Here is a 14789-nt window from a genome sequence, read left to right on the forward strand (position 1 = left end):
CCCAAACTGAAGTAGCCTATAAAGCAAAGTAAAACAGGGTTGGATCAACAATTAAACACTGAGATGATTATTCAGTGTCAGTACTTTCTAAGTAAGTTTGATAATTAATTTTAATATCTTGTTTAATAGACAAGTATTTAGACATTTTGGTATTAGGCCACTGATTTGACCTACACTATTTTGGTATCCGTTTGTTAATCATCACAAGACAAACTGCCTGTACTATTAAGAGAAGTAAGATATTTTGCAGAAAAAAGATATTTCTTTCAGCTTATAAATTATTTATTTCTAACATTATATAGACCAAACATCTAATCAATTAATGGTGGATGAAATATGACGTCATTCCAGGAAAAGTAATTTCAAAGACAAAGATAGTTGTATTAGATCGTTGTTTTTAAAACGTGTTAGTTGAGAATATTTGATTTACTCTTCAGTCCATTTCTGCTCTTAATGCAAACACACTGATTAATATAAACAGAATTTATTTAATATAAAGTATTTTATACATGCTAACAAAGAGCAATTGTACAAATATATAGATAAACTCAATAAGTCAAACTGGTTAAAATAAAGATACAATAGCTAACACAGTATAAGGTATGACACATGTCCTATATGCTATCTTTGCTAAGGCTAAAAAGTCTAAAGTCATCATATAGGCCTACAGTGGATCAGTTTCTATAATGTGCCTTAAATTCCTGCCACCAATCCATTTTTTTTATTGCTTACATATTCCAACATTTTACAAATTATGCTTAATCTGATGGACATCAGGGCTGCCGCAGGCCTCCTGGATCACTTTCCATTGTGGCCTTTCATGTCTCTTCTTATGATGTCATTTACTGCAAAACATTACAAACAGGGGTGAGCAACTTTAGTATTCACAACTACGCTGTAATAAGCTATTCCACTTATAGCTTCCACATATAGTTTTACACATTTCTTATACTTTTTATATTGTCTATTGTAAATCTTTGTATTTTATGTCTCTTGTTTTTTGCAGTTTATTAATATGCACCAAATCAAGACACATTCCTTGTATGTGCAAACCAGTTTCTGATTCTGATAGAACAGTGATTTGTTTTACATTTTAAGCCCCTTTGTATAGATTTTTGAAATTATGATTGTTTTTGGGGAAAAAAGAGTCAATTTGAGTCAAAACTGCTTTCACTTCATTTTTACTCAAGTTACTTGTTTGACTTGTTGGAGGGTCCAGGGATTATGCTGTCTACAACAGTGTTTTGTTTATAATACTACCAGCAAGTGTCGCCAAAATCGATTTTTAGGGGACTTTTATGCTTTTAATAAATTCAACAGTGAAGCGATGACAGCAAATGAGGGGGGAGAGCAAGAAAGGTCCCCTTTGCTGACAATGTGGTTTGTGGTTAAAGCCACCAGGGGGTCACCAGAAAATGTTCTAATTGTATACATCCATCAGTATAATGATGACTGTCAGTCTCTGAAGTAATGATGTGAAGAATTGGCTACTAGATATCTCTATTTTCTTGAACACAGATTTATCTGCAACGGTTTCTGGACTGATCAATGATCTCTTTCCTAGCAAAAATAAGTACAGTTTTTGCTGATGACTCTTGATGGAAAGAATAAAAATATTATCAATATTAAATATAATCTCAAGAAACAATAACAAATGAAAATAATAATATAAACACAGTAGTGCATTTTGGTTAATTTGCTTCTGATGCTCAGTAAAACAGATTGTTGTAGTTACCTAAACTTTCACTATTACCGCAGCCTGTATCAGAGACCAAGACATTGCTGCTTTAAAAAAAAAAAAAGTTTACCACAGATGTCTGCATGTATTTGCCTGTACTTCCTGTTTCTGTCTTTCATCACAGAGGTATAAAAAGAAACATTGCCCCACAGCAAACAAGGTCAGAGTACATCACTTGTTCTCTCACTTCATGATGTTGTTGCTTCTTTCTTCGTCGTCATCCTCAAATACATCATCCTCAACTTGTTCATAAGCAAGTTGTATTAGATTCATTTCAAACAAGACTGAGCATGCGCATTAAGCTTCTACAAGTGTAGTGTGTTTTTAGTTGCGTGAGTAAGAGTGAGACTGAAAGAGACAGGAAAGTGGATAGAAAGGCCCAACACAAACCACAAGGCAGGATTTGCAAGCGTACAGTTGCAATGTGCTTGTATGCATTTGCAGACTGGACCACAATTACCAATCCCTCATGCAAGTTTGCATGTTTTTTTGTGTATTAATTTCCCCATTACATTTTTTGGTGAAGTAATTATTACAGTATCTTCTAAAACTCTTCTAAACATTTTAGTGATCTGTTGGCTGAAGCAGAGATGAGCTGAGACAAGACTCAGACCTGAGTTACTGACTGATTGAGATAATGTAAACGTGTTGCCAATTACTCTCTTGACACAGTTGAATACACAAAATATCATACTATCAAATACAGAACATAAAGTCTCACTGACCTGTTCAAGGTAAAAAATGATGCAGAAATGAACAGAAATACTCACCATCCTCCAAGTAAGCATAGCGGAGGTTTTCTTGTTTGACTGTGACTTTCTCTGTAGCTTGTTCCTCATGGTTTCCCCTTCCAGAGCTGATCTGGGTCAGAGGCTCCACTCGGCTTACAGCCTTCCCTTGAACGTCACCTTGGATGAATCTTGAAGGTGGTGACTTTCCCAGTGGCAATGCTGTCTGCACAAAACTCTGATGTCTTGACATCAAACAGGCCTCAAAGGAATCACCAACCTGAGGACACTCACCCACTTTGCCCACAGGGGTTCTGGCACTGACACACTGGCTGGGGGTGGAGGCAGGGTGGGAAGCCATCTGGGAACCACCGAGGAGGGTGGCACCACAGTTGCTGTAACGTTGGTCTGCAGTGTGGTACAGCACAGGGTTGTTGATCAGAGTGCCGGCTCTAGACTGGTAATAAACTGGTTGGTCGTCCAGTGGATCAGGGATTAACACGTGGGCTCTGGGGTCTACAGTGGTTAGATGGTACATTGTTGGAGAAACACTCAAGGCTTGAAGGTTGCTCTCCTGCTCCAGGTGATGGTAGAGTGACTTCATTGACAGGCCAGCCAGAGATTGATTGTCTGAGTAGATGTACGAATTCAACTGGTAGTCATCCAGTGGTTCTGCTTTAACGGCTAAAATAAAAAACAAAGGTAAGATAAATCAATGTAGGTCTATCATTAGCTCACTGACAAGAATACAAGTACAGAAACAAGACTAAAGCCATGCTAATGGCACAGTGGTGCTTTGAGCTAAATGCTAACATCAGCATGCTAACATCCTCACAATGACATTGCTAACATGCTGATGTTTAGCTTGCGATAATTACTGGGTTAACCATTGTAGTTTAGCCTGTTAGCATGCAAAAAAACTGAAAAACTGCAGTTCCTTGAATGGCCACTAACGGCTGGCTCCTAAAACGAATCAATCCCCATAGACCCTCATATTAAAATGCCCAACTTTAACAGCAGAAATAAACATGTTCAGAGACAAAAAACGGTTTTGGTCTCTATATAGCTAAGTTGCATTACAACTTTGAGTATGAGGGTGATTTTTTTTAATAACTCTGTAACTACATTGAATTATTAAAGGCTTAAAAGTATACATAATTAAGGGAATGGCCACTTTGAGTGACAGGTGGTTGCCGTCACATGAGGCGGGCATCGACTGTAGGCGCCATTCGGCTCGTCTGAGCTCCAGTCACCTTCCACCTCTTTGCCTATTTTTTGTAATAGCCGGGAGATAGGCATGGCCGGCACTGCCAAGATGATGACAGCCGGAGCCACCGGGAACTGCCCACTTTGAGCTTCATTCTGGCTCTTCAGAAACCTGTGGGTGAAGTCATGGAGACTGCGTCCATATTTCATACAGTCCAAAATTCTGGGCCTACTGAAATTGTGACCTGATGGTGGCGCTAGAGGAAAAGTAAGGGGATCACCAAAGCTGGTAGGATTCATCCTCCGTGGAACATGAATGCCTGCACAAAATTTCATGGCAATCCATCCGATAGTTGTTGAGATATTTCAGTCAGGACCAAATTGATGGAATGACAGTGATATTTTTTAGCTGTGTTAGCTGCATGGCTCTATGGATGGTTAGCTATTTTCTTATTTGTTTCCTATAATGCTTATCAACAAGTGTGTGTCTGCATGTCAGCTGTGAATATTTTATGTAGGTGGAGAGAGAATTAGCAAAAACAAAAGCGGATGACTTTCCCCTTTAGAGCAAGTGAGATTTGTCGCCCTACGCAAAAACCTGTGTTGTGGCTGCAGTTCACTGTTAACAGCTTTTCTTTCTTTACATTTCTTGTAAAATTGTAGAACATCAGTGTGCAGTAAAGTGAGGACCCTAGAAAGAAGCTAGTAGCTGCTTTTAACTGTGTTGATCTGTCTTCAGGTTCCTTTAATTGTATGGCAGTTATATCTAATCTGATTAAAGTGTTGCTATTTCCTGTATTCTCTAAGTTTGACTCAATCAAGGGATGAGTGACTTAGTACACATTTGCCACATTAGCAACATCGTCACCTGTTTTATGTTCAGTTTATGTTAATATTGTCTTTGATTGCATTGATAGAGGTGAGAACGACTGACTTTCCCTGCTGACCCCTTACTGTGGATTTCCACTGGATGCAGAACGTCTGCGGACCGGCTCTGCTGCGGAACGGCTGCGTGCTCCACCGTCCGTCAATACCCACTAGGTCCGGATTTGTTGCGTCCATGACTGACAGCTGTTGTCACGAGGACCCACAATATCTCGCAAATTCACGTAGAATAGAACCACAAAACCAACAACAGTTCGTTTCCATCCAGAGGAGTAGAGGGGAAACTACTCTGAGCTGTGTTTTCAAGGTGTAGTGCAGGGAAATATGATCCGCCGTGAGCACAGTGTATTTTACTTTGAAAATTAACCAGATTTTTATTTTGTTTCTGTGCTCGCAGGGACGCAGACGTTCTGCAGTCAGTGGAAATACACACATTGACTTTAATGGAAACCTAATGACTCCGTCGACTTTCCGGAGCCGTTCCGCAGTCCATTAAAGTCAATGTGTGTATTTCCACTGACTGCGGAACGGCTCCGTTCCGACTGCGTCCGAGCTCCGGCGGTCCGCAGCCCTCCGGAGCAGATACGTAGAGCTTCTATTTTTGCCGGACGCCGGAGAGCTCCGCAGCAATTCAGCACATGGCAGATAGTGCGGGACAGGAAGTCAAGCACAGAAACAAAATAAAAATCTGGTTAATTTTCAAAATAAAATACACTGTGCTCACGGCGGATCATATTGCCCTGCACTACACCTTGAAAACACAGCTCAGAGTTGTTTCCCCTCTACTCCTCTGGATGGAAACGATCTGTTGTTGGTTTTGTGGTTCTATTCTACGTGAATTCGCGAGATATTGTGGGTCCTCGTGACTACAGCTTTCAGTCACGGCCGCAGCCGTGTCGCAACAAATCCGGACCTAGTGGGTATTGATGGACGGCGGAGCACGCAGCCGTTCCGCAGTGGAGCCGGTCCGCAGACGTTCTGCATCCAGTGGAAATCCGGAGTACGGTACAGATCCATTTGTCCGACACGACTGAAGCATGGTGTCGCGACCTCATACATCCATGGTTGATGCTCCACGCCCTTGACCGGCAGCTGATTGGACGAACGCCTGATGTGGGTTTGGCTTCTCGAGAATTTCAACAGAGTGTCATGGCGGCTCGTTGAGAATACTGTCGGTACACGATCCGTTCTGCCTGCACGATCCGTTCTGCACATGCGCAAGATAATACTGTTTTACGTATCTGTCGGTACACGATCCGTTCTGCCTGCACGATCCGTTCTGCACATGCGCAAAATGTTCGCGCATGCGCGGTTGTACGAGGATTTACGACACTGCACGATCTGTTCCACGCTTCCGGTCGACAGCCAAGCTAACGTTAGTTTAGCTAACAGCTAATTCGGCTAACTGCTAGCTGAGACAGCATGTAATAACTTTAAAAGACCCTCAAAATAAAACTTGAAAATAAACGTTGACATATATAACAAACACCTAACATATATAACAGCTGTTACGTCAGTTCTACTTTACTTGTGCTCATTTAAAATACAATCACTCAATACTTATCTTTATTGTTATTACTGTGAAGTCTTAATTTAGCTGTAGCCTGCTTTTCCCATTACGTTTGAGTTAACGTTATTTTAGACTGAATCTAGCTGTCAGCTAGCGGTTAGCCGAATTAGCTGTTAGCTAAACTAACGTTAGCTTCCCGGTGGAGGCTAGCCATAGGCTAGCGTGGAACAGATCGTGCAGGTCGTATGGATACGTAAAACAGTATTATCTTGCACATGTGCAGAACGGATCGTGCAGGCAGAACGGATCGTGTACCGACAGTATCCATACGACCTGCACGATCTGTTCCACGCTAGCCTATGGCTAGCCTCCACCGGGAAGCTAACGTTAGTTTAGCTAACAGCTAATTCGGCTAACCGCTAGCTGACAGCTAGATTCAGTCTAAAATAACGTTAACTCCAACGTAATGGGAAAAGCAGGCTACAGCTAAATTAAGACTTCACAGTAATAACAATAAAGACAAGTATTGAGTGATTGTATTTTAAATGAGCACAAGTAAAGTAGAACTGACGTAACAGCTGTTATATATGTTAGGTGTTTGTTATATATGTCAACGTTTATTTTCAAGTTTTATTTTGAGGGTCTTTTAAAGTTATTACATGCTGTCTCAGCTAGCAGTTAGCCGAATTAGCTGTTAGCTAAACTAACGTTAGCTTGCCTGTGGAGGCTAACGGCAGACCGCTACAATCAGCTAGCAGTTAGCCGAATTAGCTGTTAGCTAAACTAACGTTAGCTTGGCTGTCGACCGGAAGCGTGGAACAGATCGTGCAGTGTCGTAAATCCTCGTACAACCGCGCATGCGCGAACATTTTGCGCATGTGCAGAACGGATCGTGCAGGCAGAACGGATCGTGTACCGACAAATACGATTTAGTATTTTCATAGACTGTATATAAGAATGGACCAACAGATCCCGTTGCTCTGGACGGAGACCAGTGAAGGCCGTTAGAAGCACTTTTCCGGTGAGCGCTGAGCGTTACTGCGCAGCCTCCAACTGAGAGAAACGACGTAAATGTGCCGTGAGCAACGTGTCTGAAAGTTGTAAGTCTTCTGGTAGCTGTGCCAAGAGAAATCTCAATCATTCCCAATCTTGCAGAGACGGAGAGCGTAGGTATATGTAAGGAGATAACATAGGCACAGGCTAATTAGTGCTAACTAAAATGCTAGTTAACATTAGTAATTACACTTAAACAGCTAATGTGAGACGAAACTGCCTGCACGCTTCTCCTGTACTATACGGTAGTTCTCTTAATACATCCATGGTAATTCCTCTACTATGCGACAGTAAGTCGCATGGTTATGACACAATTGTTAGCCTGTTTTTACAAAAACGTCTGCTACGGAGCCATAACGTGAGGTACAAGGTAATGGAGCCTTTTATACATTGTTGTGTTTCTTTAGAAATAAACAATGGACAAATAGTCTTTAAACGTTTCAGATGTAAAGTTATTTGCTGTCAAAGTGGCACCAAAATGAATGGCAGTCAATGGAATCCTAACGGGGGGTGATCGCTTTGTAGCATTAAAATGGCGCCATAGGAGGTTCGCGGTCCGAGGAGAAGCTTACCCCCTTGAGTATTTTACGAAAATAGTTCACCGAAACGTGTTTCTGAAAACATTTTAAGCAAGAAATAGGCCGTACAGTTGCTGAATCTGTCTTTATTTCAGATCGACAAAGGTCAGTTTAAAAGATTTTCGTCTATTTCTACTGGATAGTCGCGTCGCATTCAACGAATTCATTTGCATAAAGATGAGCATCGGCCAGCTTTTGGACGCACAGCATTTTTTCAAATGCAGCACCGCCTTCCCGGAATGCTTTGCGGGCGTGTTGAAGTCGCTTGACGCCACCCATAGGAATAGAGTGGAGCGCGGCGCGACAGAAGCGCTGCACGGTCAAATGGACCTGTACCGTTAGTGTTGACCTTTCAGTCAATTTCTCGTTTCTCAAACACTAAAGGTACCCCTTTTCCTCCTGTAATAAGTGAGCTGAGATGGCCGATAGACATATATACCTATCACAGGAGTGTAGGTGAAGTGCTGAGGCTGACTGCGTTTCTTCTTCCCGTTGATGACGTAGAAGTTGACTTTGGCTGGGTGGGAAATGGTCCGGTTTCGATACGGAGGGACCTCAACAAAAAGCATGTTCTAGACGGGGATTGCGACACAAAAGAAAAAAAGATCACGATTCAGATAAACTGTCATGTTGAAACAGAGAGGCGTAGGCTGCCCCAAATCTTTCGCTTGTGTGTTTCAAATCAAATCAGTATCAGAAATAAAACTCTTTGAATATGATATCTAGCAACATGTTGTGTGTGGTCATGTTTTGTGTTTTGCTTTCTGTTTATGTGAATTTGTAACAGATAATGTTGGTTTAATGATCAAATATATACAAAAAGTACATCATTGGTTATGCAAAATGATGCTACTGCCTTAGTGTAATTGCAGATAAATGGAAGTTAACTCACAGCTTGTGTTTTGTCTCTGTCCACAGTGGCCTCCACCTCCCAGATTTGCTGCCCGTCTGAAAGCAGAGGCAGTATTGTGTACACAAATTAAAACGGTGGAACTTTAAAGCAGTGGTTTGGGGCTTCTTTGCTTTCTTGATGAGAGTTAGATGAGAAGGTTGATACCACTTTCATGTCTGTACAAGAAATGTGTAACTGCAGACAGCAGCCAGTTAGCTTAGCATAAAAACTGTAAACTGGGGGTTCTGGGCTTTAAAGGTGCTGAAGGCAGATTTTATTACCGTTGGCTAGCTGTTTTCCCCTGTTTCCAGTCTTTGTGCTAAGCTAAGCTAACTGGCTGCTGGCTAAAGCTTTATATTTGCTGGACCGATATGTGAGTGGTAATGAATTTCTCATCTAACTATTGAATGAGACCAAATAAGCAAATTTCCCATGTCGAACTATTAACATTATTACTATATAAAAAGATGAATTTGTAAGAAATCAGATGATGTCAATCCTTTCTTTAATTTACAGTAAATCATATGAGCACATTTATATACACACAGTGGAAAGCATGTTTCTCTCTTATGTCTGGTTTACTGTTTCATTCCCACCTCAGTTTTTACCTGCTGTTTCTGTTTTCCACCCACGCTTTGAACAAAAAAAAGAAAAAACACAAAGCCTCTGCTCTAGGTCTGAATCTTTATCAGTCTGTCAGACCACATCCTGTTGCATAAAACCCCACACCAAGCAACAGGGACTCTTTACATGCAGTCAACTGTACCCATTCTGCTCTCAAACCATGTAACCCAATGTAAAATGTTGTGTGGGCAGGAGGAGCAGTAAACGAGGTGAGACATTTCCATGTAGAAATAAATAAAAGTTGTCACCTCCAGTAAAAGAGTAAATGTTTATTCTAATGGTTCATTTTGTCAGAGTTAGACGTGGGGGTAGAAGGAAGATGTGCGTCACTGAAAGTTGATGTTGCCCGGGCGATATGCAAATAACATGAAAATAAAAATACTATAGGTGTAGGTGGATGCACTCAAGCAGGATATTGAGAGGCCACAGATGTATCTGGGTGTTGCACAAAATATTTGTCTATTTTAATCATAGAAACCTGGTTGGAGTCCAAATATAAACACTACAATTACAATGACATGTCAACATAAACACACACATCAAGTTTTCATAATAATTGGAGGCACAGCATAATTTATTAAAGGAATATTTCAACATTTTGGGAAATATGCTTATTTGCTTTTGTTTGCTGAGATTTAAGATTGATACCACTCTCATGTTTGTACAGTAAATATGAAGCTACAGGTTAGCTTAGCTTAGCATAAAGACTGGAACAGGGAAACAGCTAGCTTGGCTCTGTTCAAAGGTATGTACCTCAATAATACATATCACCTCCACAAAACCACAATATGTCATTTTTACACTTTGTTTTTTTTGTACCTATTTAATCTACAAGATTTAACTTATTTATTAATTAGCTTTATACGTGCTGGTACGCAGATTTTGTTAGCTTTGGACAGAGCTAAGCTAGTTTTTGTGCTAAGCTAGCTGGCCACTAGCAGTAGCTTCATATTAGCAAGAAAGCAAATAAGCATATTTCCCAAAATGTCAAAGTATTATTTTAAATTAAAAATATTTCCTGTTAGTACCTCTTTAAAAATGTAAAAAGGGGTACGGAGAGACTTAAAATGACATCACATCACATGACTAGACAATTCAATTACTGATTTTCCTCACCTTGTGTCTTCTCTGAGAAAATCACTTTGGAGTCAGATGTGAAATTCTGTCCAGTAAGGACCATTTGTTGACCACCAAGTACTGAGCATCGGTCCAGGTCCTGCCTCTCGACTGCAGGGAGCTCCTGAGCTGAGCGCTGGGCTGAGGAAACAGGACAAGACATAGCTGTATGAAAGACCACACAGAGGTCAGAAAAACATTTTCATGGCAGTTGGTAACTCAAATGTTTGATGATGATTCAAATTCAGAATTGCAATATTGACTACTATAGCCTGGCGAACACTCACATTAAAGCCAGCCTATCTAACTTTTGGCCACAGTTTATACATACAGGTATAAACAGTAATATAGATACTATAGAACTGCAAGTTGTACAATACTAGATGTCATGACCCTGCAACAGGTAGCAAGATTAATCTTATCAGAAATGAAATGCTTCTTACAGCATTCAATGGGAGGAGAGGCAGCTTGAAGAGACTTGAGCTGGCCTCCAGGTTGAGGAATGTGGACCCGAAACACCAAACGCACACGTGTGTTTTTTCGTCCAATGTCCGTCTCACCATTCCTTAGTTCGATGTCGGCATTTCTCAACTTCAGGATTCCTACACAGTCAATCCTGTGAAATGTAAAAAAAGAAATAAATAATATGTTCTTATATGAAAGTGATACGTTAGGAACCTTGTTTTTTATTCAAAGTCTGTTTCCGTTCGCATGCAGTCTAACTATAATTTGCTGATGTAATCTGTGTCTGTTTCAATTAGCCACAGATAACCTGGTTTTGTTCTGTCAAAGCAGTGGGCTGTGACATTTTGATTAAAAAAAACTTTTTTCAATGATTCATACGTTGACGTAATCATAAATCAAAATTTATTTTGTTGTTGTTGCTGCTGCAGTGTCAGGTAGGTCTTTCTTGGTAAAACTCTCTGGCACACATAAGTGGTGCATTTTATGTTTCCATCAGCAGCAATAGCCATTTCTTGGGAGTGAAAAAGACAAAAACCTTGCAGCTGGCATGAGCATCAATAGCCACCGTGTGTGAGGTGAGAAAGAAAAGAGCAATTAGCGCAAAAACGCAAACTTTATGAACAGAAAATCCAAAGAAAACAGATGGCACCAAACCCACGACTTTAATGTGTCTCTGCATCTGTAATTCTGGGAGAGGAAATGCAAAAACACCACAGAAGTGACTACATGTTGCTTAATAACATGTATCCCACAGTGTCTCTGTGCTACTCACACCACTCTCATGTGGTTCTTTGGCTCCAGAGGGATCTCCAACACTTTTGTCCCGTGGATCATCCTCTCCATGCTGGGTGTGGTGACAGTCTTCCCAGTAATGCGGTGGACCTGGTAGAAGGCGTGGGGTTTTAGGATCCTCTCGTCTGCTGTTCCTATGAAGACTTGCAGCCCCAGTGGAGCTGTGCCTTGGTACCCGCAGAGCTAATAAGGGCACAAAAGGCAATTAAATGAATGCTTTACACTGAAATAAATTAACTATGATACCATTAATGTCGATGACTGCAGAACAAATTCACACTACACAATACATCTCTTTACCCTGTGGGATGATTTCACAGGTCACTGTCTATCAGGCTTAGCAGGAACACTGATTTGCATAGGCTGTTTCTGCATTAGTGCCAGGAAAAGCACCAGTAGTGGCTTATTAATTAACTCACCAGAGCAGTAAATAAAGCAGACACATGAACCACTGCTTGTATATGTCAATACACCTGACTTGTAATTATGAGTGTTTCTTTTAGAACTTTAAAACAGCGCATGGCCTAATATGTTGTCTGTGTGGAAGTAGTGATGTGAGGCTCTTTCATTTGCATGACTGTCGGATTTACATAAACACATTATCCAGGAAATACCACCCTATATTTACAATCTCTCCTGCTACTTCATTTATCTTTTACAAAACTGTCAGTGACACGAATGTGAAGTGAGAGTGATCTTTCTTTCTTGCTTGCTTTTACTTTTTGAACACCCCACACCCAAAAAAGCACCTGAACTTCTGGATGCCCTCCGTTAGGTGTCTTTACAGCTCCTCGGCTACCCTCAGTCTCATAGTGAGCTCTGTGATGAGATCTGGGCTCTTGCTTGATAATGAGCTCGTACTGACCGGACTGACTGTGCAATGGCCACTCTAAAGATGGAAGTGGAGCCACGGAGAGACCACTGGGGAAACAATAGAGAGAGAAAGACAATAAGAGGAATTACATTAACAATGTCAAAAATGTCATCTCATAGTGGTCAACCAAGTGGTGTACTTCATAATGCTTACATTTGAGCTTATAAGACATAAATTATTTGTAAGATGTAAGAAAGGACAAACAACACACCCAAATGCTCCGTGGTGAACTGGATGAGAAGGAGGCCACACTGTTGGGCACATATAGAAGGTTTCAGACTTGACTTCATAGTCATACCCCTCTCCATAAACACAGTCCTTTCTCTGGGCCTGCCCATGTGCATCTCGCACCACTGCAGAAGGCATCGCTCTGGGTAGACTGGAGCTGAGGCTGCTCAGCATCTCCTCCAGGCCCGGAGCCTGGGGTTGGAACTCAGCTTGAGCCTGGTATTGGTGGAGGTAGTAGGACCCCTGCTGCTCATGGGGCGAGGGAATGGGGCTGGGGCTCCGGGAGCGCTGCTTGACAGGAGTACCCCCCTGACAGGAGTGGGCCTTGTCATAGGAACGCTTCCCATGTGGCGAGGCAGAGCGGGAGCGTTGGTGGGGAAGCGATGAGGCGGTGCGTTGGTGCTGGGGCAGGAGAAAGGTCTCATCTGTGATGCTGTTGCGAGGTGAGGCTCCAGGAGAGGAGTGGGCAGAAGAAGGGTGGATGCAGAGGTCTAAGCCAGACAGCCCGATGCCACAGCCGCCTCCATTAGGGGAGACACACGGTGAAGCCAAAGGAGAGTATGCCTCTACAGGCCAGCCTGTGGAAGAGTTACTGCTGGCAGGGCTCACACACTCCCTGTAGGCCCCCAGAGCTTTAGTGCCAGGGCTTGGCTCCAGGGTCTGAGAGCTAAGAGAGTCACCTGACGGAGTGATCTCAATCCTGGGGCTGGGAGCAGGGATGGTTCCTGGTCTTGATGCAAGCCCCAGGGAGTCAAACACTGCCCCTGACAGGTTTTCTGTGGATGGGCTGTGAGAGGAGGGGTCCTGACTGGAGGCTGGCTGGTTGGAGCTGGAGATGTACGCAGTGTGATGGTCAACTACCAGCAGAGGAGGCTGGTTGGTGGTCTGAAGGAGAGCACCTGAGTCATCTGTCAATAAGGAAAGTAAGGATTCATTTGTGCACACATGTCCAAAGATGACTACTACCCTGAGATAATGTAGGATCCCATGTTTTAAGACATGTAAAATATTCCTGCATGTCATAATAATTGTTGTCTGATATGTTTTTTGCACAAAAACGTTCAACTACCTAACATTCTTAAAATGACATCCATGCCTGCAAACATCATTCTGCACAGTGAAGCTCAAACATCCAAGTGAGGTAACAATTAGGAAAACACATTTTTTTAGTGAATTTTAACTCCATTACACTGTGATATAGACAATATATGTTTGTGTTTCTATGGTTTCTGAAAAAGAAAGAAGGGTCTAGTTGATTTCCCAACTTCTTAATGACAGTGAAAGAGGAGGATTACAGTAAAGCATCAGTGCCTGACAGTTAAGTACTCCTTGATGGATATCCCAAAGAACACTGCTAAATACAAGTTCAACACAAAGCCACCATCTGAATACGCTAATAATAAAATACTAAGAAAATAGCATAATGCAATTTGAAAGGAGTAATGGATATGTTAAATCTCTGAAAAGCAGAATAACTACACACCTTTATCACAGCCGACTTGGAAGTCTTCCCCAGGTGGATTATACAGAAACAGGTCGGAGAAGTCCAACTCCTCCTGACTGATGTCTTGCCCCAGGCCCTCAGCGAAGCCCAAACCTCCAGAAGTCATCTCCAGCTCTGAATATTTTATCTTCTTTCGATACGTTTATCTTTTTAAATAACTTACAAACTCGCCAAATAACTTAAGCTGTACGCATGAGGTAAATAATTAAAGAAACGGACGATGTTACAGTTTATTTCGTCTTCTATGATTTACGTTTAAACATTTGGCAGCTGCTCAAATAAAACATCCAACACCGCGAAATGAAAAAACGAGCGGCGACAGACGCTTCCTGTCGCTGCTGATGATGACAAGCAGACAGGAGGTGCGGACCTGCCTCTCTCTGTGTGTGTGTGTGTGTGTGTGTGTGTGTGTGTGTGTGTGTGTGTGTGTGTGTGTGTGTGTACACTGACAACATACTCCACATAGCCTTCAAACATAGGCCTCATTTCCTCTTGTGTGAGTCAAGAGCCATAAGGCAGTCTGTTCTCTATGGTAATTATAATGATATAAAAACTACACATTTTCCAGTTACAGTTTTATAAACGTATAGCCTTCC

General features: G+C 41.8%; 1 protein-coding gene across 2 annotated transcripts; it reads right to left on the reverse strand.

The window, feature by feature from the left end:
* Positions 1–471: 471 nt before the first annotated feature.
* LOC116051528 (nuclear factor of activated T-cells, cytoplasmic 2) lies at positions 472–14539 on the reverse strand. Of its 2 annotated transcripts, XM_031302026.2 has the most exons (11): positions 14173–14539; positions 13546–13597; positions 12673–13509; positions 12337–12508; positions 11568–11770; positions 10774–10946; positions 10331–10471; positions 8591–8646; positions 8138–8270; positions 2509–3150; positions 472–845 (listed from the first exon to the last, which is right to left on the reverse strand). In XM_031302026.2, exons 1-11 carry the CDS (start codon positions 14297–14299, stop codon positions 799–801), a joined length of 2583 nt encoding a protein of 860 aa, XP_031157886.1. In that variant the 5' UTR covers positions 14300–14539; the 3' UTR covers positions 472–798. The 2 variants fall into 2 exon arrangements, with proteins under 2 accessions (XP_031157886.1, XP_031157885.1); XM_031302025.2 differs by having other exon boundaries at positions 12673–13597.
* Between the last annotated feature and the right edge of the window lie 250 nt (positions 14540–14789).

The sequence above is a fragment of the Sander lucioperca genome, chromosome 6 (genome assembly GCF_008315115.2).
Source record: "Sander lucioperca isolate FBNREF2018 chromosome 6, SLUC_FBN_1.2, whole genome shotgun sequence".
Taxonomy (NCBI): domain Eukaryota; kingdom Metazoa; phylum Chordata; class Actinopteri; order Perciformes; family Percidae; genus Sander; species Sander lucioperca.